Below are 23,845 nucleotides of genomic sequence, written 5' to 3' on the forward strand. Positions count from 1 at the left end.
TATTTTCATGGTCATGGACCAAAATTGTTACAGACAAAAAAATTCAAGAACCGCCCAATGACCTCCATATCTAGGAGTTTTATGACATGTCATATTTTATTTCTTTATATTATTTCCATAGAAAATACAAGTTAAGCATGATTTGATCTTCAGTGACTAAAATTATGCAATTTTCACAGGTCATATAAAGTCATATTTTGGCTCTTTACCTTTTTTTTTTTTTTTTTTTTGTTATTTTCAGGTAACCTTTCATATTATGGTCATATTTCCCCATGAATGTTCATGTTTTTGTTATATTTTTATATTTTTATTCCATTTTTGCATACTGTACCTGCTTTTATTCACCTGAAAGACCGATTTATCACATCTCCTAGTTGTTGTCTGTAAATTCCTACAATTATCTTTCTTAGAAATATATGTGAGGGTAAGCTGTGCAGAAAGAGACAGATGCATATAAAGCGACATTATAGTTAGCATCAATTGAACTCTAATGATTTGATGTATTTCAAATATGGCCCAATAACATGCCTGCAATGCTGAGCAGTCTTTCTCCCGTTACAAGTCAATGTTGCGTGAAAATAGAAGATCATTCCCCTTTGAAAACTTTAAAATGTATGTAATTTGCTATTGTAATTCTTTCTTATCGCCCATCAAAATGTGACATTTATTTCATTCTGTGCAGAGTGGAGAGTTACCTCTGGATTGAGTAATTAAATTAAAAATATAATAATAAAATTAATACTATTACTTATTGATTATTATTGAATGTTCTAGATTTTAAAAGTATATTTACAATATAATGTTAATTTAAACAGCGGTTGAATATATAAAAAAATGTGACCAAAAAACTTTTGTCACATTTATTGTCATATTTTAATACATTTTAAAGTCATAAATGCTTGCATATTTCTAACATTTTTAGGTCATGAACATCCGGACCCTAGTAATAAGTTTCCATGTAGACTTTATCTCTGACAACAAGCCTAGTGTTCCTTCATCCTTTAATGTAAGTTGTTCCAGTCTACTGATAAGAAATCTTTAAAGCTTTCCTCACTTCCTTCATTACTTTTTGGATCTCACTTGCATCTATTTTGTCCAAAAAAGCTAATTTATAGACCATAAATTGGTTAATGGAGTGTTAGGAGAGAAGGTGAACATTAAAGTGTAGAGCTGTTTTTCTATTAGATTCATAGATTGTGGTGTTGAAAGCAAAGGTCAACCACTGCTATGATGTATCCCACTTTATCTGATCCATGTAGCGGTCACGCAATTAGTGCAGCCTTAATGTTACGCTTAGCTCTTTCTGAAAAGGAAGGGTTATGATAATAATGTGCAATATTAACATAAGATAAGGACAAATCAAAGCAATGTTTGCAAAAATTGTGACTTTTGAAATATTTAGTATTATCAGATATTAAAAAAGTTACAAACACCAAAGGAAGGAAAGTTTGGTTATCATCATCAATGTCCCACTCCAGTCGCCCGGGTGTGGTTAAAATGTTTGGTTAAGATAATTAATTATAGTTTGAGCGATGGAAACGTGAGTAGCAAAGATCCAGGTGAAACGGATGAAACCATCAATACAAACAAGTGCAAACATGTGCCCCTCACTGCTTCGAGGCAACGAATCTACAGAGTCAAGAAAAAATGCTCTATATTGAACAGAAATCTTCCATCCCAACAATCAATGCCAATAGTAATTAATATATGCCAAACTAAACTCACAACAAAACAAAGAAATAATAAAAAATAAAAATAAAAAATTTAAAAAAAATACAGTATTATATTTTAAGAAGAAAATCACTGATAATGATCTTATCATAACAAAAGCTGATAAAGGTAACTCCACTTTTATTATGAATAAGTCAGATTACATAGAGAAAACTAAACAATTCTTCACAGACAGCTCATTTTCTGTAATCAAAAGAGACCCTACACCAAAGATTTTGCATCAGCTTAAACAAACACTCAAAAATGCATCATGTCTGTTAACAGACAAAGAAAGAAATAAGTTAATTGGTATGAATCCAGGCCTGCCAACTGCCAAAGCACTTTCCAAAATACAGTAAACAAAACTGATGTTCCTATCCCACCCATCACTAACTACAGACCCAGCCCTTTATATAAAATTTCACAGCTCATCCAACATTTCCTCAAAAGAAATTACCATTTTTATCTTGGAATTCCATTAAGAACACTACTGAATTAGTTGGAAAACTAAATCATACTGCTATTCAATCCTACTATTCTTTCCATTCCTTCGATATTGTTAATATATACCCAAGCATCTCGATTTCAAAAATTTGTCTCATTATTCACACCAATTTAAATAAACACAGTGGCGTGAGCCCACTAGAAATTCAAGATTTCATTTATATTCTAAAAATGGTTTTGAATAACAATTATTTCACATTTGACAATGCCATTTACCTGCAAGATGGGTTAGCTATGGAATCGCCAGCATCAGGCATCTTAGCTGAAGTCTATCTAGATAATTTAGAACACAGCAAAATTAATAATAACCACATCTTTAGTAATATCATTTTTCGGACAAGATATGTGGATGACACTCTTGTGATCATGAACAAAAGTGCAACTGGCGCCATCACCACTCTATCCAATCTTAATCACATTGAACCACATATCAAGTTTACACTAGAATCAGAATACAATAAAAAGCTAAATTATTTAGATCTAACGATCATCAGACAACCTGGTTCATTCAGCTACAAGATTTTTAGAAAACCAACGCAAACCACTAACACAATCCATCAAGATTCCATACACCCACATGCTCATAAATGTGCAGCATACCATAGTATGGTACACCGTGCTTTTAGCATCCCGCTGTCTAAAGAAGAACTCAAAAATAAATTAAACACCATTCACAGTATAGCTAAATTTAATGGCTACAACAGCTCCTTTATAGAGAAAATCATTAATAAATATAAACACATAACTTCAACCACCTTAACAAAAGAAAACCTCACAACAATTTTTTATCTACTTTTACGTTTAGCAATAAACAAGTTTACCAAATCACAAACATATTTAAAAAGCACAATGTCAAAATAGCCTTACAAACTTCCAACAGAAACACAGATATTTTACACAATACCAATTCTATTAATCATAGCAACAAGTTCATGAGGTCAGGTGTTTATAGACTCAATTGCAATAATTGTGACGCATCTTATATCGGTCAAACAGGTAGGAGCTTCCATACAAGATACCATACTTAGAACATGTTAATGCCCTGAAATACAACAGGTTTTTGTCCATGAGACAGCAGACGGGTATTACTAACCATAAGTTCACTAATTTCAACCAAGACATGAAAATTCTTAAAGTTAGAGAAAAAGGCCTCCTACTCAATATTATAGAAGAATGTTTTATCCATCTGGAACAATTTTTCAATCCTAACTTCAATCTAAATGAAATTTCAGAGAAATCAAACCTTTTATTTGACCTTTAAATTCCTATCTTTAGTAATCATGTCTCAGATAAAAAGAATTCTGTCTTTTATAATCTCTTTAAATTCCCCTCTCATCAGCAGTCTTTCTTTCTGCACCCTTCAGTCCCACCTTAGACACCTCTTCACTCCTTCTCCCCTCCTACAACAGGTCGGTGCTTGTTTCCATGACCTGCCTGCTTCCTCCAGCATGTCAGTGTGTGTTCCACATCATACATTAGATATAAGCTTATTGTTCATTTCACTATAGAGGTGAGTCTCATAAATAATATTTATCTCATTTTAAATTTTTTTTCTGCTTGCTTATTCATTCCTAATTCTGGCTGTTATTTCCAGATTTAATTCATTGCCTGAGGTCCTAACTCTACTTAAAGACATCATATTATGACAAGAAGATCACAGCCATAATTTTTGTTTTATATGTATTTTAATTTTATACCGTAATTATTCTTGCAACATTGACTTTGCCTTGTATACGTATGTTTTAGGTTATGACATAATCTGTTTAATTTTATTTTGGTTGAAGATGGTTACTATGTGGCTGAAACTAGTCCCAAGAATGATGTAATATTATTTACTTGATATATTGTATTGAATTGTCAATTTATTGTATTGTCAATTTATTTATTGTTACCAAATTGCTTGTTAAGGCTAGGCTTACTAACAGAACAAAGTTTACATGTTTTAACCATTTCCATAATTTGTCCACCCATCCCCCTCAAATAAAATGTTTCCTAATTCTTTTTCTGGTTTTACAGTCCCCAGAATGTGTACCCAAAACAGATTCATGAAAATATTCAAACAGTGAAGGGATTAAAATGAATGTACTACAGTTTTAAATTTTGCACGAGCCCAAGCTTTACAACATAAGACTCTGTCCCTCATAATGCAAGCTTTTATTACTTCACCATCCTTGATTCGATTCATAATATCCCTTGCCTGTCGTAAGAGGCGAGGTGGGTTGGTGACCACAGGACCCTGAACTGAGTCCTGGCATTGCTTCCATGTACTTGTGCCAGGTTCCTCACTTTCATCTATCCTATCCAACTTCCCTTGGTCAACTCTTGTTCTTTTCTGAGCCCGATGGTATTAGGTTTCCGAGGCCTAGGGAGTCTTTCATTTTCACGCCCTTTGTGGCCCTTCTCTTTCTTTCGCCAATACCTTCATTTTTTGAAATGTTGGATCCCTTCCATTTTTCTCTCTGATTAATGTTATATAGAGGACGGTTGCCTAGTTGTACTTCCTCTTAAAACAATCACCACCAGTACCACCACCAACACCTCCACCATCTATCCATAATAATCTTATCATTTTCAACTTGTATTTTTCCAACTCTTTAAATAAGAAAAGAGAATCAGTTAACATGGTATTAATCACATGGCTTAATGAAGGTGAAACCTGTTTTTCATTAGAATTAAGTTGGTCATGATTCTGTTCTTGCCTGCTTAGGAAAACATAACCCTAGATTGAATTGGATAAAATTCATCTATAGAACATATATTATTATAACTATTCTCCTTACAATGTGTGTACATTCTAGTAAGGCCATTTTCAGCGCCTGGATTCAAATTTAGAAGATGATATTTTGATAGCCCGTATGGTATTCCAAACTTTTTTTGTTTTGCTTAATACCCAACTTGGCACCTAGAGTTAGAAGAGGAAGAGGAGGAGGAGGAGGAGGAGGAGGAGGAGTTTAATGATAGGCTGAGATCAACACTGGCAGGGATAAAGGAGAAGGACATTGTTGTATTAATGAGAAATCTAAATGTATAAACTGATAGTGAAAATGAAGGAAGAGAAACCATCATGGGTATACATGGATTAGGGGAAGAAAATAAGAATGACTGGAGATTCATAGACCTATTCAGTAATTTTGGATTGGTTTTAGGTGGATCACTGTTTCCATATAAAAAGTCTCACAAGATCTCGTAGGTGTCACCTGATCTCCGGACAGAAAACAAAATTGATAAGTAAAAGATGGAAATATTCCTGGATGTGAGGATTAAGCGTGGAGCACCTTATGATTGCTTATATTTGACTGAAGGTGGCAGCGCCAATAAAATGGGCAAATCAGGAATATTTGGAAAACCAGAAGCACAAAATTAACTTAAGATACAACTGAAGAACAGATTTGAGGCTGTCACTGAACAACCAGATGAAGAGATAAATACTAAATAGAACACAGTCAATTAACTCTTTTTTGACACATGTGAAGAGATACTCGGCTACAGAAAACCAGGGAGGAAACAATGGATATCGGATGACACTTGAGAATCAATCCAGAAGCGGAAAGAGTGCAAGGCACTGTTCAATTCCAGCAGAAGACGAAAACTATGCTCTTCCCGCATTGGATTTGTTCTTCCATCAGTTGGTGGATAAAAAATATTGGGTCACAACTTCTTTGACCTGAAAGAAAACCTGCATGTTCCTTGCGACCCTTCTGTTTGCGATGTTCCGTGAGCCTTTTTTGCAGTGTTTTATGAAACCTTTACCAAGATTGAAAAGGTCCTTAATAAAGAAATGATGCACAGAGAATAATAGAAAAATGATGGAATAGTAAGTGCAACATTAAGTGGATTACAGAAATCAGGGAAGATATGGATGAACTACAAATTACAGTGGAAAACCTAAAAAACAAAACCAACAAAATCAGGAAACTCACAGACAAGCAAACCAGAATCAACAAACAGACAATAGGAAGGGTGATTTCTGATGAAGAAAGAAGGATAAGATCAGAGAGAATGAAGAAATACTGGGCTGACAGGAAACTGAAAAATTCTTTGTATAAAGTTGGCTAGAGTGGTTCAATGAAGGCCGTAAAATGTAAAGAAATAAAGAAACTGATTATACATTAGTTTCTTCATTCCCAGCTATTAACTTTTTTGTGACTGGCACAACTATGGCTTTCTTCCATGCTGATGAATGCGTTCTGAATGTCAGACTAACGTCATGAGCCTATGTAATCTATTAGGTAATAGCTGAAGTTCTATCTTCTTATTCAAATGGCCATCTTCTGTTATATTAATTATCAGCCTTCCTTCTGTCCATGTATATACCCATGGAAGTAGGCTAAAGTTAATACTTTTGCCAATATGATAATTATGTTATCATAACAGTCTACATCATCATCATCATTATACATTATTATCAATGCTTTATTTTCTAGTAGTTGTTTCTTGTGTACTTCTTTACGTTTTGCACATGTAAATATTGTATTTTCTGGTAAATGCAAGATAGGGATGAATAGCCTTGATCTTGCTGGACAAAATAAATATATTCTACTCTAACTTATCAAACTTACTAATTACGCTATGGTTATCAGATTCTCAAATGCAGTATTGCTTCAGCTATGTAATTAAGTTCACTGTGCATCATTTCTCACTAATATAAAACTCTGATTGAGTTACAATGTGGATTGTGCTAATATCATAATTTTAAGAGATACACTAGTAGTTTACATGTAACTGATTTAGACTAAAAGGATATTTCCTTTTCAAAAGGTGTCTCGGAAGAATAGCGGCCAGATAAAATCGGTTAGTCCGTCGAAGGGAGGAACACGACCGAGCAAAAAATAATTCCGTATCTTCACAACACTGCTAGTCAACTGCTGGTCGTGTTGTTAACACTTTCCTCGTATTTTTCTTCATTCCTCCATCCTGCTTCATAATAAAGGTAAAGTCTACTTATTATCACTAAATATTATTATATTTACTCGAAGACTTTAACAACCTACTTCACTGTCATCGACAGCAACTACAGCTATAACATGGCATATTCCAGACTACTGATTATTCCTTAATTTATTGTAATTTCTTATCTTCCACATTAGCAAAAGGTAGAATAAGACATAAATTCGCATATTGAAAGGAAAATTAATAAAGCGTATTGACATGTACTACCAATTTATGTTTATTAAATATTAAGATTTTTTAAATTTAACCCTCAAATGATGAGGTGTGGTCATTTGTGGCACAGTCAGAGTGTACAACCCTAGCACGTTCCTCTCCTTACACTCTAACTGTTCCTTTTCCTTGTAACTTATCCTCAGCGAAGACTAATTCTAGCCTGAAGTATTTGTTCACTAGTGTTGTTCGTCTTTGTTCTACATAGTGTTGAAATAACAGTGTTGCCATTATTGACCACTCATCACCATTTGCGTAAGCATAACGTATTTTACTATTCTTATACATTTTACGGATTTGGCACCATAAACTTCAACCCTTCGTGTAAATATTGCATTTCAGGCAACAGAAATGAGATTCATTAGAACTATGAATCAAACTACTTGAAACAACACAATCAGGAATGAAGTAAACAGGAATGCAGCTGGCATTGAGGTCCCTCTTCAGTGGTATGGGCACATTATGAGAATGAAGAACGAGAGACCTGCCAGATAATACTTCGACCTTACTATCCAAGGAAAGAGACCAACAGTAAGATCAGATGTGGTGGAGAGAGGACTCAAATGGAAGATGACCTGGAACAGAAGATGCATGTACACAGGAAGAGATGGTGATTGCTTGTACACCACACCTGGGAAACTAGAGCTTCTGCTGCTGCTGCTGCTACTGATGATTATGTTTTACTCGGCGTTAGTATGGCCTCCATCTCTCAATGAAAGATTCTACGAGCATCACTGATCATGATTTTCCTGACTTGGTCAGCAGTGTGCTAAATGATTATTACTCTGAGAACAATGCCAGAGATGGGTAGAAAGTGATCCGGAGTTTCAATTTGGAAATTCTGAAGCAGACACTGTACCATGTCACTTGCAGCCATCCATAGTGCCAACACTGCCGTTCAGTTGTTTAAGAAGTTATTATATTAATAAAACCACCTTTCCAATACACAATAGTCCTTTATATTTAGGATAAAACCATTAATAGAAATTACAAGTAGGACATGTTTTGCTCAATCTTAGTGAGCATCATCAGCTAAAGATAACTTAATCCATGGTGGGTCAGGGCCCTGATCCCGGTATATATAACGAAAATACGTCTAATATAACATTGATAAAATACAAATTTTAACAATTTAAAAATAATCAATAAGATTATATTATGTCCATTAAAATAAATATTGATCTTTAAAATTGCTTAAAATGTAAGTGGAATGAATGACTTAAAAATGTCACTATAATATGTAGTGATTAATTGTTCGTATAAAACAATGACCATAATAATCTTCGCTCAATGGCATTAGACTGTTTGTGATTAAAAACAGTTATTCACATAAGGGTGAGCTCTGTAATGAACTATGATGTTGTTTCATAAAATAAACATGATGAGGAAGGCTAAAATCACGTATATTGGTTGAAATAGTTGCATGCTTGCGCTGACAGAATATACTGTAATTCTGGCATTGAATTCTTTACTCCCACAACATATAACGGGGAAGAAAAATCCCAGTTTGGAAGAAAAGATACTGTTTGATAAAGTGGAGATGGTGGTGATGATGACTGTTGCGTTAAGGGGAAGGACAGCTAGACAACCCACTCCTTTTTGATCGTAATTTTCAGAGGAAAAGGAAGGGATCTGATCCTTGATTTCCTTGATCTCACAAGCTGAATATTGTCGGGTCAGATAAGAACAAGAGTAGACCAAAGAAGGCTGGGCAGGGAATGTGAAAGTGAGGAGAGCGACAGAACGCGGAAACAGTGAGAGAAGCAGTTAAGGGGTCCGTGGTCAACAAAACATGCTTCCAAGTTGACAACTCCGGGAGAAATTGATAGCAACATAATATTTATTTTCTTCCGAAGCTTTCACCTCATATCTCCATAATAATAGAAGAATTGTGTAATGACAAAAAATTTACTTAGAATTAAGCATGTTTCCCAGAATATTACTATTATTAACATTCGTACCATTCAGTTCAGCTCTCAAATGATGAGATGAAACATTAAGGACGTAAATGGTGAGGTGGAGTCAAAACTGGCACCAACATAAAAATGTACATATTTCAAATGTTTGTGAAAAACCAAAGACACATTTACAGTGACACTGTCAGAAATATTTACATAGCTCATGTGAATATGTTAACATTAATTAAATGGAAACTTAAAACTTGCTTTGCAAATTATATTTTGGAAAAATATATTTATTATTAAATCTCAGAGAGATCTGTGGACTCATAGAGGACCATTGCAATGAGCTAAATAAATAATACAAGTAGATAAGATGCCCGGACGTCCCAGTTTGGCTGGGACAGTTCCCATTTTGAGGGTCATGGTCCCCCTGTGAGGTACAACTGGGACAATTAGATGTTCCAGTTTTCCCACCTGAAATCAAATGGTCAATCTAATCCAAGGAAATAGAGAACTGTAATATTTCTACTATCGTAGAATTTTTTAAATGCTTTCTTTGTAAAGATATTTCGGTCGAACGTGCATTTTTTTATAATGAGTAATGAATGGACATATCAGAAAATTCAAACTGAAGTAGATAACCTACTCTAACAGCAATTCTGATGCGTAAATTTGAAGTTTCTTAATAAGTATTTAAATGGATGCAAATCCCTTTTTTTTTTTTTTTTTATACGTCGCACCAACAGATAGGTCTTATGGTGACGATGGGCTAGGAGTGGAAAGGAAGCGGAAAAAGGAAAATATTCTTCACAAAAATATAAGGGTATTAAGGTAGACGACTGTAAATTAAATAGGCTACGTACAATTTGCAATTGCAATACAAAGATGAAATGAAAATAATTGCAAAATATATTATAATTGTTGTATAACCAAGAACCTACTATGCTGTCGTAACAGGGGGAGAGGAGATACTCCCATGTGGTGTGTCCCGGATGGCGTCCCACTTGCAGGCGGACTTGAACGAAATAAAATATCTCTCGTGGAGCTAACACCCATAAACATCAGGGCTAACAACCTTGAGGGTTAACAACTTGTCACTCACTAGTATGGTCATACGTAAATACCCGTTGGACTCAATATGAAGGGAAATTTCAACAAAGATAATAACCCACCTGATAACCAGCCCACTCCCATTTGTATTGGGGCAAGCAGGTCATAGGATTCTGGGGAACCTGCACTTTCATGTATAGCTAGCTCCATATAAACAACAGATCAAGAGAAATATCACCTATCTAGCTACAAGCAGCATAAACTCCTTGCTAAAGGTAGGTAACTTTAAACATACCCTAGATGTGCTGGACAAATATAATATCAAGATGGCAGCATTCCAAGAGACTCACACACAAAGACGCGACGGAATCCCAAGGATACAAAATTTACAAAGGGAAACCAGGCATCAGGATGATGATGATGAAGCCACACCTAGGCACTCGTTTTGCTGTACATCATAGAATTCACTTCACCTAATGGTATGACCTCTTCGTTATCCTTCAAGTTCCGCAATAGAACATATGCACAAGTCGGCAAAGAGAAAAGATATCGCAGTAGTCCACTACCTAGCCCGTAAGAGGTCAAATAGGAATGGAGAACTCCTCATAGACCTTTGTGCCTAATACGACTTGGTCTTAAAGTCAACAGCTTTCAGATACTTACCTAGAAAGTCGAAGACATGGAAGAGCCCAAATTCCATGCTAGGTGAATTCCTGATAGATCATGTGGCTATAAGGATGTTAGGAAAAACTTAAACGGTCCACCTTTTCAATACAAAAATGTTATATTTATTTATAACATGTATTTGCACTTGGAACTAGTTTCGACGCTGTGTTTGCGTCATCATCAGCCAAAAATGTGGGAAATAGGCAAGATGTAGGTATTTATATTACACAAGGCGTTACATTAAACAATACACATCTTATAAGGAGATAAAAACAGGGACGAATATAGAAACAAATGAATTGTTGAGAAAACAAAAGTTATATATATTAAAAATAACCTTAACCACATATCTTGCAGTGCGAAAGTGTTCTTCTTGAATGATTCCTGAATATAAAAAAAGAAACACACGCGCACACATTTCTGGAGAGCCAGCAGGCAGGACAAAGTAAAGTGAAACCTTAAGAGTTCTTCTGAGAAGATTTCCTCATTTTTTCTATGTTCCGACTAACTAATGAAGTCTCCCTTGAGTTCCTGTTAAACATACATAACAGGAAATTCACCGTCACTCTCAACAATAGCTCTAAAGACCAACGGTAAAATTTTTATTTTAAATATTGTGCAGAGACGTGAAAGCATGATTTTGAACATGATATAACTCCTTCATATAACCCAGTTTTTTAATACAAGGTGTTGCATTAAATAATACACATCTTACGAGGAGATGAAAACAGGGACGAATGTAGAAACACATGCATCGTTGAGAAGGCAAGTTATACATATTAAAAATAAGCTTAACCACATAACTTGCAGTGCGAAAATATTTGCCTTGAATGATTCCTGAATACAAAACGCGCGCGCACACACTTCTAAAGAGGGAAAAGTAAGGTGAAACCTTAAGAGTTCTTCTGAGAAGAGATCATGATTCTTTCTATGATCTGACTAACTAATGAAGTCTCCCTTGAGTTCCTGATAAACATACATAAATAAAATAATCATGTGGCTATAAGTAAGAGGCAACACAACGAGATACAGAATGTCAAAGTACTAAGAGGAGCTAACTTAAACTCTGATGACCGCTACTTCTTCCTAGTAAAAATTAACAACCACTGAAGAGATCACCTAATAGCACAAAGAGACCTAAGATAACCCAGGTTTTACAACCTAGAACTACATGGTGAGGATTGTGACTTCAAGACTGCCCTAAGGAAAAACACACAAAAAATAAGGGCTGCCCATCACACAAAAGGCTCTACTTGATGCTGCACAAGAACCACCCCTGCCTCATCCAACAAAGGCAAGCATCCTTGGTGTTCCTCAGTCTGTGACCAGGCTATAGAAGAAAGGTGCAAAGCCTTGGTCAGGTGGAACCAGTGCAAAAATGACCAAGTATATTCTCCAATTAAAACTCACTCTTCGTTAAAAGTGGCAGATAGATAGCACACACATGCAATTAACACTGCCCCTCTCCAGTACTGAAAAGGAGGGGACGGATTGAAGGAGTAGTGTTGAAGGCCACTCCACTACCGACAAGTAGAGGAAGGAAGTGAACAGTTAGTGCTGAAGGCAGAGTGTGTGTATTGCTATACATCCACCACTGTGCCCATTTCAATCACAACAGTCTTGTAGCGGGCTGTCTACCTGCTGCAATGCATTAAGCGAGGAGGTGGGGGATGCCATGCTTTGTTTATATCTGGACACCATTTCTGTGCACGCATGTACCATCATATAGTAATTGCTGCACTTCAAGCATGTGCTGTGAGGAAGGAAAGCAGGGGTATATTTTTACCAAGATCATGGACAGTGACGTATGATTCATCTGCTTGCCGTACGCATTCATCAGTCTGGCAGTCTCAGTCAGTTAATGTGCCTGTGTAGTTCTATCTAGTGTTGTTACTTTCTTAGTGTGTAGTCAAATACTAAAAGGCTTTTTGTTGTATAATCACACTGCACTTCTATTTAATGGTAATACTGTACAGGTCTAATTGTTCCTTTGGTGAAAGTTTATTGTATAATATTGAATCAAAATCTCAAAAAACTATTATTACCACATTTAGGTTGGTAAACCACCAACATTTACTTCTCTGTCAAAATTCACTCAGAGATAATCAAAATCTTAAAATATTGTAACTTTTTTTAAAAATTTTGTTCATTACCCTCCACTATATTCCCCAAAAGCCAGGTACTTTTTGTTGTCTTTACAATTTTGCCCTCCCAATCGCCACTACTGACTGTACCCACGACAACAAAACTGGCTCAGAGATCACAGCCTTCTGAAAATGTGTACTGGTATTTATTTTATCTACATCCTTCCAGAACACAGTGTCTCAAATCAAATATGAAAGACCAGTGGCGTTTTGGGCCAGAAGTTCAGGCATTGTTATAGATGACATTAATGTATTAAATATCAGCCTGAAATTTTGAAATTTATTTAGGGAAATTTAATTTTAAGGGTCTATGTTAGAACAACTAAGAGTGAAGAATTCATCTTCAGTGTACTGAGCCCATTATTATGCCAGTATAAGTGTTTAAACATTTTGCGTGCTAAGGCAAGTCAAGATTGGTGAGTAATATCTTTGTAATTCCTCTAAGTTAATTAGTGTATTTTACTTTACAGGTTATCAACATACATATTAAAAGCAAGTACAGATTAATAATATTTGGTACCGGTGCCTTGGGATTAATTAAGTGGTTAATGTAGGTGTCCTTTTAAAAGGACAGTGGGTACAGGAGCGACCAGCATTTTTCCTGAACTTCGAACAATGAGAATTTTCTTGGTGTTGGAGTGGAGAATATTAATATTTATACTAGTGATGATGCCAGGTCTTTACTTCAAGATTGTGTTAGTCCAGGTCCATCAGCTTCAAAAAGTCGTAAACTAAATTATGCTCTTATAATTATTATAAGTTTTAGTTTGCAGTTTAGAAACATAACTTTACATATTAAAGCAAATACAGATTAATAATATTTAGTACCAGTACCTTGGGATTAATTAAGTGATTAATGTAGGTGTCGTTTTAAAAGGACAGTGGGCACGGGAGGGACCAGCATTTTTCCTTTTATGAAACACAGTTGAAATAAGATTCTTTAGTTTCCAGTCATCTGTAATTAGGGTACTTTAATAACTTATATGTAATATTTTACTTTACAGGTTATCAACATACGACATAACCTCAATATTGAAAAATGCTTCTATTGTTAGTGGTGATATTTTCATATCCCCCACTGAAAATTACCTTCTAAGCGATGAGGACAGTGGAGATGAGGAAGATAGCCCTGTTACCATTAATAACTTAACAGGGAACCATCTATGAGCTCCAGCTGAACTTCGAGCAACAAGAATTTCCCTGGTGTTTGATTGGAGAAAATTAACATTACACTAGTGATGACGCCAGATGTGTACTTCAAGATTGTGTTAGTCCAGGTCCATCAACTTCAAACTAAATGATGTTCTTCAGAAGAAAATTATCACAAAGTGACAGTGTCTTAGCAGTTGTGAGATGAAGAAAACCCTGAGGAAGTAAGGCGAAGGACAGTGGAAAAGACAGAGACTGGTCAAAAGCCTTATCATTTGCTACCATCCATCCTAATTCATGGAAAAAATCTTATTGGATCTTCAACATTGTGTCTGCTATATGTGATAAAATAGCTGTACTCACAAAGAGGCCAATAATGCAGTTGTTTCCATTGTAACCCTATGTATTTGCCTAAAGCTTAAGAGATCAAAAGGAATTTGCCTAAAGAAATATATTTTGACCATAAATGTTGGTATGAATATTGTATATGAATATGTATTGTTCAAAAACATTGAATATAATAGTCTCCACACTTGCTCGTAGCTTTATTTTAAAATAATAAAATATATGGTAACTTATTATCTACAATAACATTAGAATATAGCATACAAGCATATTATGAGGCCAGATGTGCCCACTGTCCTTTTAAAAGGACGTAACTTAGGTCCTAAGTAACAGCTGAGCAAAAAAATACATTTTAGGCACTCAGTAGACCCATGTGACTATCACAACTATTTTGAAAGAGTATTAAAACAGGAATTCTGAGAAGATATGGGTTAATGTAATAGAAAGGCATGGAGAAAAAGAAAAATATGCAGAGAATTATGATTTTGCTTCAATGGTGAAATGTGTATTTTGGCCATTTCAGTCACTTCACTTTGTAAAATTTTATATTCTGTAATAATATAATATTACAAAACTAAAGCACAGAAAATTAACAAACCTCCATCGGTGGCCCTGAAAATGGCTGGACATGGTTGGCTACTGCTAATCAATATGTTTTCTTTCCACTATAAGAAAGTGATGAAAAACTAGTGTTTATTGATTGTTTTACCATGCCTTCATCACCCATATTAAAACATTTAAACCTCCAATTTGATTGAGTAAGCAGTAATATGAAGGGCGTACTATATTGTTTTACACTTTATTTTCTTCTAATCAAATGAAGTATATCACACATCATTTGTTATGTCCACCTTCTCAACATAATCTCCTTGTAACTGTATGCACTTTTGCCATCAAGTGTCAGTCTCTCCAGACCTTCCTGAAACCATTCTTTCAGAGTGCTGCATACCCATGCCTTGATAGCTGTGTCCAGTTCTGCAAAATCCGCAAAACGGCAACCACACATAGGTTTCTTCATGTTCCTGATGGCACTATTCGACATTTATTTGGCAGTGGACTGCCCCTATGCTTCCATTGCATTGATTGTTGTTTCGTTTGTGGCTCATGGTAATGGAACCATGTCTGATCACCAGTTACAAGCCTAGCCATGAAGTCAGCTGGATCTTGATCGTGGTGTTGCAAACATTCTCTGTACATGTCTACACGCCTCTGCTTTTTGTCTGCAGATAAGAGTCTAGGCACCCACGTGGATGACACCTTTCTCAACTATAAGTGGTCGTGCACGATCCACTGCAGGGTGTTTCAGCTAATTCCCGTGGCTGCCTCCATTTTTGTAAATGTGATGCATTTGTTTCCTTGGATGGCCTGTTCAATCTGGGCAATGTTGTCTGGTGTTGACACTGTCACATTCCTTCCAGAACTGGTTCCCTTGTCCACTGATGCGCACCCTGTTTTCAAACCTTTCACCCAGTTGTAAACTGTTTTCCGTGATGGCGCATGTTCTCCACAGACTGCCACCAAGCACCGATGAATTTCTGCAGTGGCCATATCTTCGTTCCATAAGAACCAAGTCATATAGCGCTGTCCCTGACGATTGCTTTCCATGTTGTCTGCTCCTACGCTGACAGTGTTGTTATGAAATGGCTGATGAGTGCATTCGTTGGCCCCTGTGCGTGTGCTGCTACTAATCGGTGGAACAAAACACTACTTACACATCACCACCTTGAAATGTGAAATGTGAACCATACCTGGATGTACAAAAAATAAAGTGTAAAACAATATAGTACGCCTTCGTACATTTGTATGGAACTCAAAAACAAAAATCAACACAAAGAGTTGGAAACTGAAACAACGCCTTGGTCAGGTTTAGCAAGCATGAGGCAAGTGGAGTGAGAGGGTATGCACACATGCACGATGCCAGGGAGTGAAGCTGTTGAGTCGTTAGCAGACGGTTCCAAACGGTGCTGAGAGTAACCACAGTAATAGGGCGGAACAATGAACGATAACAAAAGAGAAACCCGCTATAATGTAACATTACATTTAAAGAAATGAAATAAAATAATTTATTATTTTCATTTCAATTTTATTTGGGCTTTGATACACAACTTACACACCCTGAGAAAATGAAACTGTGAAAGGCTCTCATTCTGAACTGTATAAACCGTTCGTTTATCTTCTAAATTAATTTACTTTCGTAGAAAAGTAATATGTAAAATGCTTGTGGAAATGACCATTGTATAACTCAAGTTAATGGAGCTGATGCTCCAACCTTCGTACTCACTTTGCAAAAAAATCTCTTCCCACACGTATATTACAATAATTATATTATTAGTTTATTACTTTCTGTCCTCAGGCTACAAAAGTGAATTCTGTGAAGAGGAAAAAAAAAATACTTCCCAGCGTCAGAAGAACCTGCCACGAGTAGAAGAAAAATATAATCCATCAACTGCTGAGAGCTGTGCTCACCCAAAACCACCGCAGATAAATTATTGGAGTTTATCAGCAAATACAATGCTTCTTTTTAAATGTCCGTGTTCATGACTAATAAAAAGATAAACCAAAACCGCTGTTTCTCTTCCTTTCATATGACTAACTCATGGGTATCTTTTTTTAAACATGGATGTGTTTTTGAGCCCTGAGTCTATCTGGAATTAGCATCATCAGTATTTAGTTTTTCGTGGACAGTAAACCACACCGTTTTAAGCAGGCAACCAATGTTCGTTATTTATATATATTAAGTCTTTGTCATCTTCTTTCTCACGCTATTACTGTGTGCCTTAACTCCTCTTCTACTACTACTACTACTACTACTGCTACTACTACTACTACTACTACTACTACTACTACTACTAACTGAGTGAGTTGGCTGGGTGGTTAGGGGCTGCAGCTGTAAGCTTGCTTTCGGGAGATAGTGGGTTCGAACTCCACTGTCGGCAGCCTGCTGTTTTCACACCAGGCAAATACAGGGGCTGTACCTTCATGAAGGCTACGGCCACTTCCTTACCATCATCGCCATAAGACTTATCTGGGTCGATATGAGGTAAAGCAAATTGTAAAAAGGAAGAAAGAAGTAAACTACTACTATTGAATGTTATCATTCCTTAAAGGGGAGGGTTTAAAATCAATCAATCAATCAATCAATACTGATCTGCATTTAGGGCAGTCGCCCAGGTGGCAGATTCCCTATCTGTTGCTTTCCTAGCCTTTTCCGAAATGATTTCAAAGAAATTGGAAATTTATTGAACATCTCCCTTGGTAAGTTATTCCAATCCCTAACTCCCCTTCCTATAAATGAATATTTGCCCCAGTTTGTCCTCTTGAATTCCAACTTTATCTTCATGTCGTGATCTTTCCTACTTTTATAAATGCCATTCAAACCTATTCGTCTACTAATGTCATTCCACGCCATCTCTCCGCTGACAGCTCGGAACATACCACTTAGTCGAGCAGCTCTTCTTCTTTCTCTCAATTCTTCCCAACCCAAACATTGCAACATTTTCGTAACGCTACTCTTTTGTCGGAAATCACCCAGAACAAATCGAGCTGCTTTTCTTTGGATTTTTTCCAGTTCTTGAATCAGGTATTCCTGGTGAGGGTCCCATACACTGGAACCATACTCTAGTTGGGGTCTTACCAGAGACTTATATGCACTCTCCTTTACATCCTTACTACAACCCCTAAACACCCTCATAACCATGTGTAGAGATCGGTACCCTTTATTTACAAGCCTCCTAGATGGTGATGCCGTCTCTCAGGCCAGGAGTTGTACCAGAGGAGGAGGTATACAGAGAAGGTGAGAGGGCTGGCGGCCATGACCTATACTAGGAATTGTCCTGGCATTTGCCTTAGTGCAGAAGAATGGAAAACCATGGAAAACCATTCTCAGGACAACTGACAATGGAGACCAACCCCTCTCCGTTTCCTGAATGCAGAGGCGTAGAACCAATGTGGAGCCAAGGCCACCTCACCTCTGCTTAATTGACCAGTCAGAGTGCAGAGCTCTCGGACCATGGACCAGCTGTGGCCACTTGAGGGTCGAGACCCACTCTGCATGCCCTGACCCCATAACATTGCTTTCTATCATACAGTAGGTACAAAATGGCACCGTGTTTTAAACTAGTTTTCACTCTCTTTGACGTTTCGTTGAGGTCACAGCAAAACCCCTCACATGCGGCAACGTCACCTAAGGCAATAGAATTTTTTTCATGATACGTATCTTGCATGTGCCCGCCTGGTGACCACGATCGTTAAAGTGTTGAAGTCTAAGCGGTCTGACACCGTGGTTAACCGGTTCGAGTTTTGTTGGTTGAAATAATTTTCACCATGAGAATGTTGGCTGACATGGTAGGGGAGGTAGTGGTATACAATTACTAATCACTAGATTGCGTGCCAGAAGCTTGGATTAAGTTCCACACCTCTCCGCAGTGCTCATATGGAGTTAGGGCATATGATGCTGTGGACGGTGATTCATTCGTCGGATGGCGACACTAAGCCATGAACAGACCTCTTGTGCTATTTGACAGGTGTAGGCTATGTACTGGCACCAGGTTTCACTCTCTCCCCTCCTGCTATCATATATCACATCATTAAGTTTATCTCATTAACTTCTCTGATGGGATTGACATCACAAAGTGCACACAGTCATATAAGCCCGCCACGACAGATTCATCTCACCTCATACCCAATCCCTTAGAGAAACGGGACAAGGGTTGGACAAACAAACAAACAAACAAACAAACAAACAAACAAACAAACAAACAAACAAAAACAATCGCATCTTGCGAATATTTATGGCCATAAAATTGTGTGCTAAATCAATGATCATTCTATTGGACGTAGATCTTGACAGGTGGGGTTATCTTGTGATATCGCAAGGGAATGTTGTGTGCTGAATCAGCTGCCATGTTGTTGGATGTAGCTCATTCCTATGGACACTTGATATAGGGTAAGGGAGGTATGTTCGTGGTACAGGTAAGTTCATGATAAATCTTTGAATAAGTATCATGTATCCGCTAGAGTGATGAAGACCAATGCAAGTATAATGTAAAACAAAAGCTAAAGGTTTCCACCTATTCAATACTATTACCTATGACTAATGCAAGTACCTAGAGACATCTGTTGAGAACTCAGAGAACTACTAGTAATGTTGAAATGTTTAGATTGATGCTTTCACAGCCTGTAATTGTAGACATGATAATAAGCTCTTGGGCCTTTTGCAGTGTCAGAACACAAGGTGAAATTCTTTATGGTTCACAGAGAACTTTGCTCCGCATCTTCAGAAGAAAATCTTGACTGTTCACGAGGAAGACTTATCCATTATGACCGAGCTCGATAGCTGTAGTCACTTAAGTGCGGCCAGTATCCAGTATTTGGGAGATAGTAGGTTTGAACCCCACTGTCGGCAGCCCTGAAAATGGTTTTCCGTGGTTTCCCATTTTCACACCAGGCAAATGCTGGGCTGTACCTTCATTAAGGCCACGGCCGCTTCCTTCCCACTCCTAGCCCTTCCCTGTCCCATCGTTGCCATAAAACCTATCTGTGTCGGTGCAACGTAAAGCAACTAGCAAAAAAAAAAAAAAAAATAGCTATCCTTTATGAAGGTTTGAATTTTAAAATGTTTTACCGTTGGTCTATAGTAAGTGGTACTCTCATTCGTCACCAGTTGGTTCACAGTACGCTAGCATTCGTTGCACACATGGTGTTACAAGAAACCACCGCTTGCTTGATATGCATCCGATGGCTGCTTATACTGCCTGCTCATTACAACATTTTAACATGGCACTAAATGAAATAGTGCATTTACAAATACTCATGGTAGGTGGCAATACCAAATAGCCCCAGTCTGTTGGAATGAAATAGCAGAAAATAGGCTAGAACTGTACTTCTTTTAAGTGAAAATGGTGTATTATACAGCATTGCATTTGTTTGCAGAATGCTTCTCTGAAATATTACGTGTATGGGCAGAGATCACGTAGTACATTAGATAGCTATCCAGGAATGATGAAGTGTGGAGAAGGTTTTCAGCGCTAATAAAGGAAAGATTGCAAGTAGAAGCCACAATTTGAATGATCTGGAGAAAGTTTGCCCTTTTATTTGCGACAAAATGGAAATTAAAGAGCAGCTGCTGTATAGGTCTAACAAATAATAAAGAAGAGGACAGATTTTATGGACTTGTCGAAGCAGAGGGAATCTATAAAGAAAAAATTGGAATAAGCCCTCAACTCGCCAACAAATTGTTCTTTGTAATTCATGGATTGAGGAAGAAATTTACGATTGCACCTCCCTACTTCATGGTGAAGGCATTACAAGAACATGATTATTACCACCTGCTTCAGCAGGTTTTGAAGGCTGTATTTTATGTTATTCTTCTTGTGATGGATAAGCATAGAACAAGTACTTCAGTGTTCAAGAAATTTGGTGTGGAGAACTAAAGTCGCATGGTTCATCCATGCAACTCCAAGCAACAAATTTATTTGTCTTCCAATTATTGTCACATTATTAAAAACATCAGAGTCCGGCCCCACGGTGTAGTGGGCAACGCGTCCGCCTGTCACCCGGCGGCCCTGGGTTCGATTCCCGGCCGGGTCAGGGTTTTAAAATTGTAATGATTAATATCCCTGGCCTGGGGACTGGGTGTTTGTGACGTCCTTAATCTTCCTTTCCTCACATACAATATTCCACACTACCGCCATTCCAATTACACTCAGGTTCATACAATATGATGCCAGTAGGGGCAAAAGATTTACATGGGTCGACACCCCAAACAAATAGCATTTTTTTAAAAACCACATCAGATCTCAGTTTCTTGATCATGACATTGCAGATGAAGTTGGCTTAGTTACTCAAAGGAGCTTCAGGAAAATCTCATGGTGAAACCTGTCCGGAATCTCAATAGGAAGCACGTTGACCCAAGTTCTTTGAATGTGCTTTATGCTGTACAATTTTTCTCACCACAAGTCACAGCAGCTTTGCACTTCCTGATGGAAAACTCATTGCACCTGACGGCAAGAGTCGACTTGTCGGAGGATGGACGTACCATACGATTTATAAAGTAAACTTGTGTCCTCATCCCAAGGTGGTGCAGCTCTTTCAGGCACACCCCCATTGGAGGTGAGCTGCATGTACCATTTCAACCACATACCAGCCCTCCTGCCATTCTTAAATTTCTGGCAGTACCGGGAATCGAACCCGGGCCCCCGAGGATGGCAGCTAATAACACTAACCGTTACGCTATGGAGGCGGACTCATGTTCTCATCCCGAGGTGGTGCAGCTCTTTTCAGGCACACCCCCACTGGAAGTGAGCTGCATGTGCCATTTCAACCACATACCAGCCCTCCAGCCATTCTTAAATTTCTGGCAGTACCGGGAATCGAACCCGGGCCCCCGAGGTCGGCAGCGAATAACACTAACCGTTACGCTACGGAGGCGGACATACGATTTATGAAATACGTGTATAAATTATTCCGTGTCCATGACACCAGCGACAAAACACAGCACTTGAAGCAAAATAATCCAGATAAAATGACATTCTTTTCTCCAGCATATGAGTGTGCACAGTGGCTGAAAAACAATTTCTGAATTTCTGCCAATATCTTGAGGAGATGCAAGAAGTGTCCAAAACTCTCAATAAAATAAAGACCTACCAAAAAACACATCAAGTTATAATTATTACTGGATTATTTACTTCCTTGTTCATTGTTAATCTTCTGCAGAATGGATTTTTTTGTGTTGACACAGACCTTTACACAAGATCCAGCTGAAGCCATGTTTAGGGCTATAAGAATGGAAGACTAAGTAATGACGTGACTAACTCACGGGCTGTTCAGAATTCCATAAAAAGGAATTCTGAAATTTGGTATTTTAATATCCACCAATGGTGCTAGCTTTATTCACAAGTAAAATTCACAATTTTCTGCCTCAATATTGTACGAGGAAGGCCTAAGTCCTGGCACATATAAATGAAATACTTTATTTCCAGCATACAAATCCATTCAGATACATGAAAGGCTGTGTGAAAGAATGTTCTAGTACCTACCACACTTCACGAGCAAGTCAAGCAAGGTCAAGTGATGTCACTGCCGCTTACAGCATACTTCCCCTACAGACATTTCGAGACTGTTTCATGAACTCTTCAAAGCCTGGACCAATTAAAATGAGACCAATGCTTAACTGTAGCTAACATTATGGAAGTAAAACCCTGCAAATTTCAAGTAAATCCGTCCAGTAGTTTTCGAAATATAACGATTTAAAGTTTGGGAAGAATGAGCACTCTTCGCCACCTGATTCCTAGCGCCGCCCACCTGGCGTATATATATAGGCCACTGGGCCAAGGCCATGGAGAGAGAGCAGTCTGACCCGTACAGTGAGTACAGTCTGTCAGTGCAGTCTCATCAGTGAAGAAAGTATGCTCTGTCGTGATTCGCGAGGACGTAGTTATGGCCATGATCGAACGCCGTTGAACTAGTACCGTACGTGAAGTTCCAACACGTCGCGACGACGGTAAAATTCTAGACGTTTCCGTAATATAACATTTGTGAAATTATTAACTGAATAAGACTATAATTTGGAGTGAGAATTCAAGTATCTGATATTTTACGGACTGGTACACTTTACTAATTTTGTGTAATTGTGAACTATGACAATATCTTAAATCATCGTGTGTGGCAAATGGAAATCATTCTAGGACAGATTATTTTAAGACAGTATAACAGTGAACTGTGTGTAACCTTATTTTTTCAACATTTGTTCCATAATAGGACAAGACTTTGCTATTTTTCCCAGTGAACTTTCTCGATCTTTCGATCAGCACTATAATAAACTCAGAGAACATTAAGAACTTTTTATAGTTATATTAAATAATTCAGACTACTGTTATATAAACACGATCATGAAGTCACCTTAATCTGCCAACAACAATTGTTCAGAGACTGTGATAAAAACGATTGCAAATTACATTTTCAAGTGTTTGAACTGTGCTTATTACTTCACAATCATATTTTCAGACGTAAACAGTGACGATTATGAACTCTGTTTTGCTGAGTAATTACAAACTGACTGACTTTTACCAAACAGTTAATCCAATACAGTGATATTTACCAGTGCTTCGTCATATCAAAGAAGTTCACATTTTGTGATAAATTTGTTTTCAAAGTTAATAATTAATTCAAATTTACGTAACCTAGACAAACTTTAGGGTTTTTAAGTGTTTTATTATC

At 37.3% G+C, this 23,845-nt stretch overlaps 1 protein-coding gene across 4 annotated transcripts in view; it reads left to right on the plus strand.

Moving 5' to 3' along the window:
* Nucleotides 1-15,358, plus strand: part of LOC136867439 (dihydropyrimidinase) — a 110,698-nt gene extending 95,340 nt beyond the window's left edge. For 3 of the 4 annotated variants that reach the window (XR_010859687.2, XR_011017988.1, XR_011017989.1), the window contains 2 exons: nt 6,973-7,144; nt 14,140-15,358. Coding sequence is in view for 1 of the 4 variants with exons in the window: in XM_067144645.2 (XP_067000746.2) it covers nt 14,140-14,190 (51 nt within the window). In the remaining 3 variants the exon portion in view is untranslated. The remainder of the gene's footprint in view (nt 1-6,972; nt 7,145-14,139) is intronic. The other variant, XM_067144645.2, reaches the window with a different exon arrangement.
* Nucleotides 15,359-23,845: the final 8,487 nt, after the last annotated feature.

Source organism: Anabrus simplex, chromosome 3 (genome assembly GCF_040414725.1).
Source record: "Anabrus simplex isolate iqAnaSimp1 chromosome 3, ASM4041472v1, whole genome shotgun sequence".
Classification (NCBI taxonomy): domain Eukaryota; kingdom Metazoa; phylum Arthropoda; class Insecta; order Orthoptera; family Tettigoniidae; genus Anabrus; species Anabrus simplex.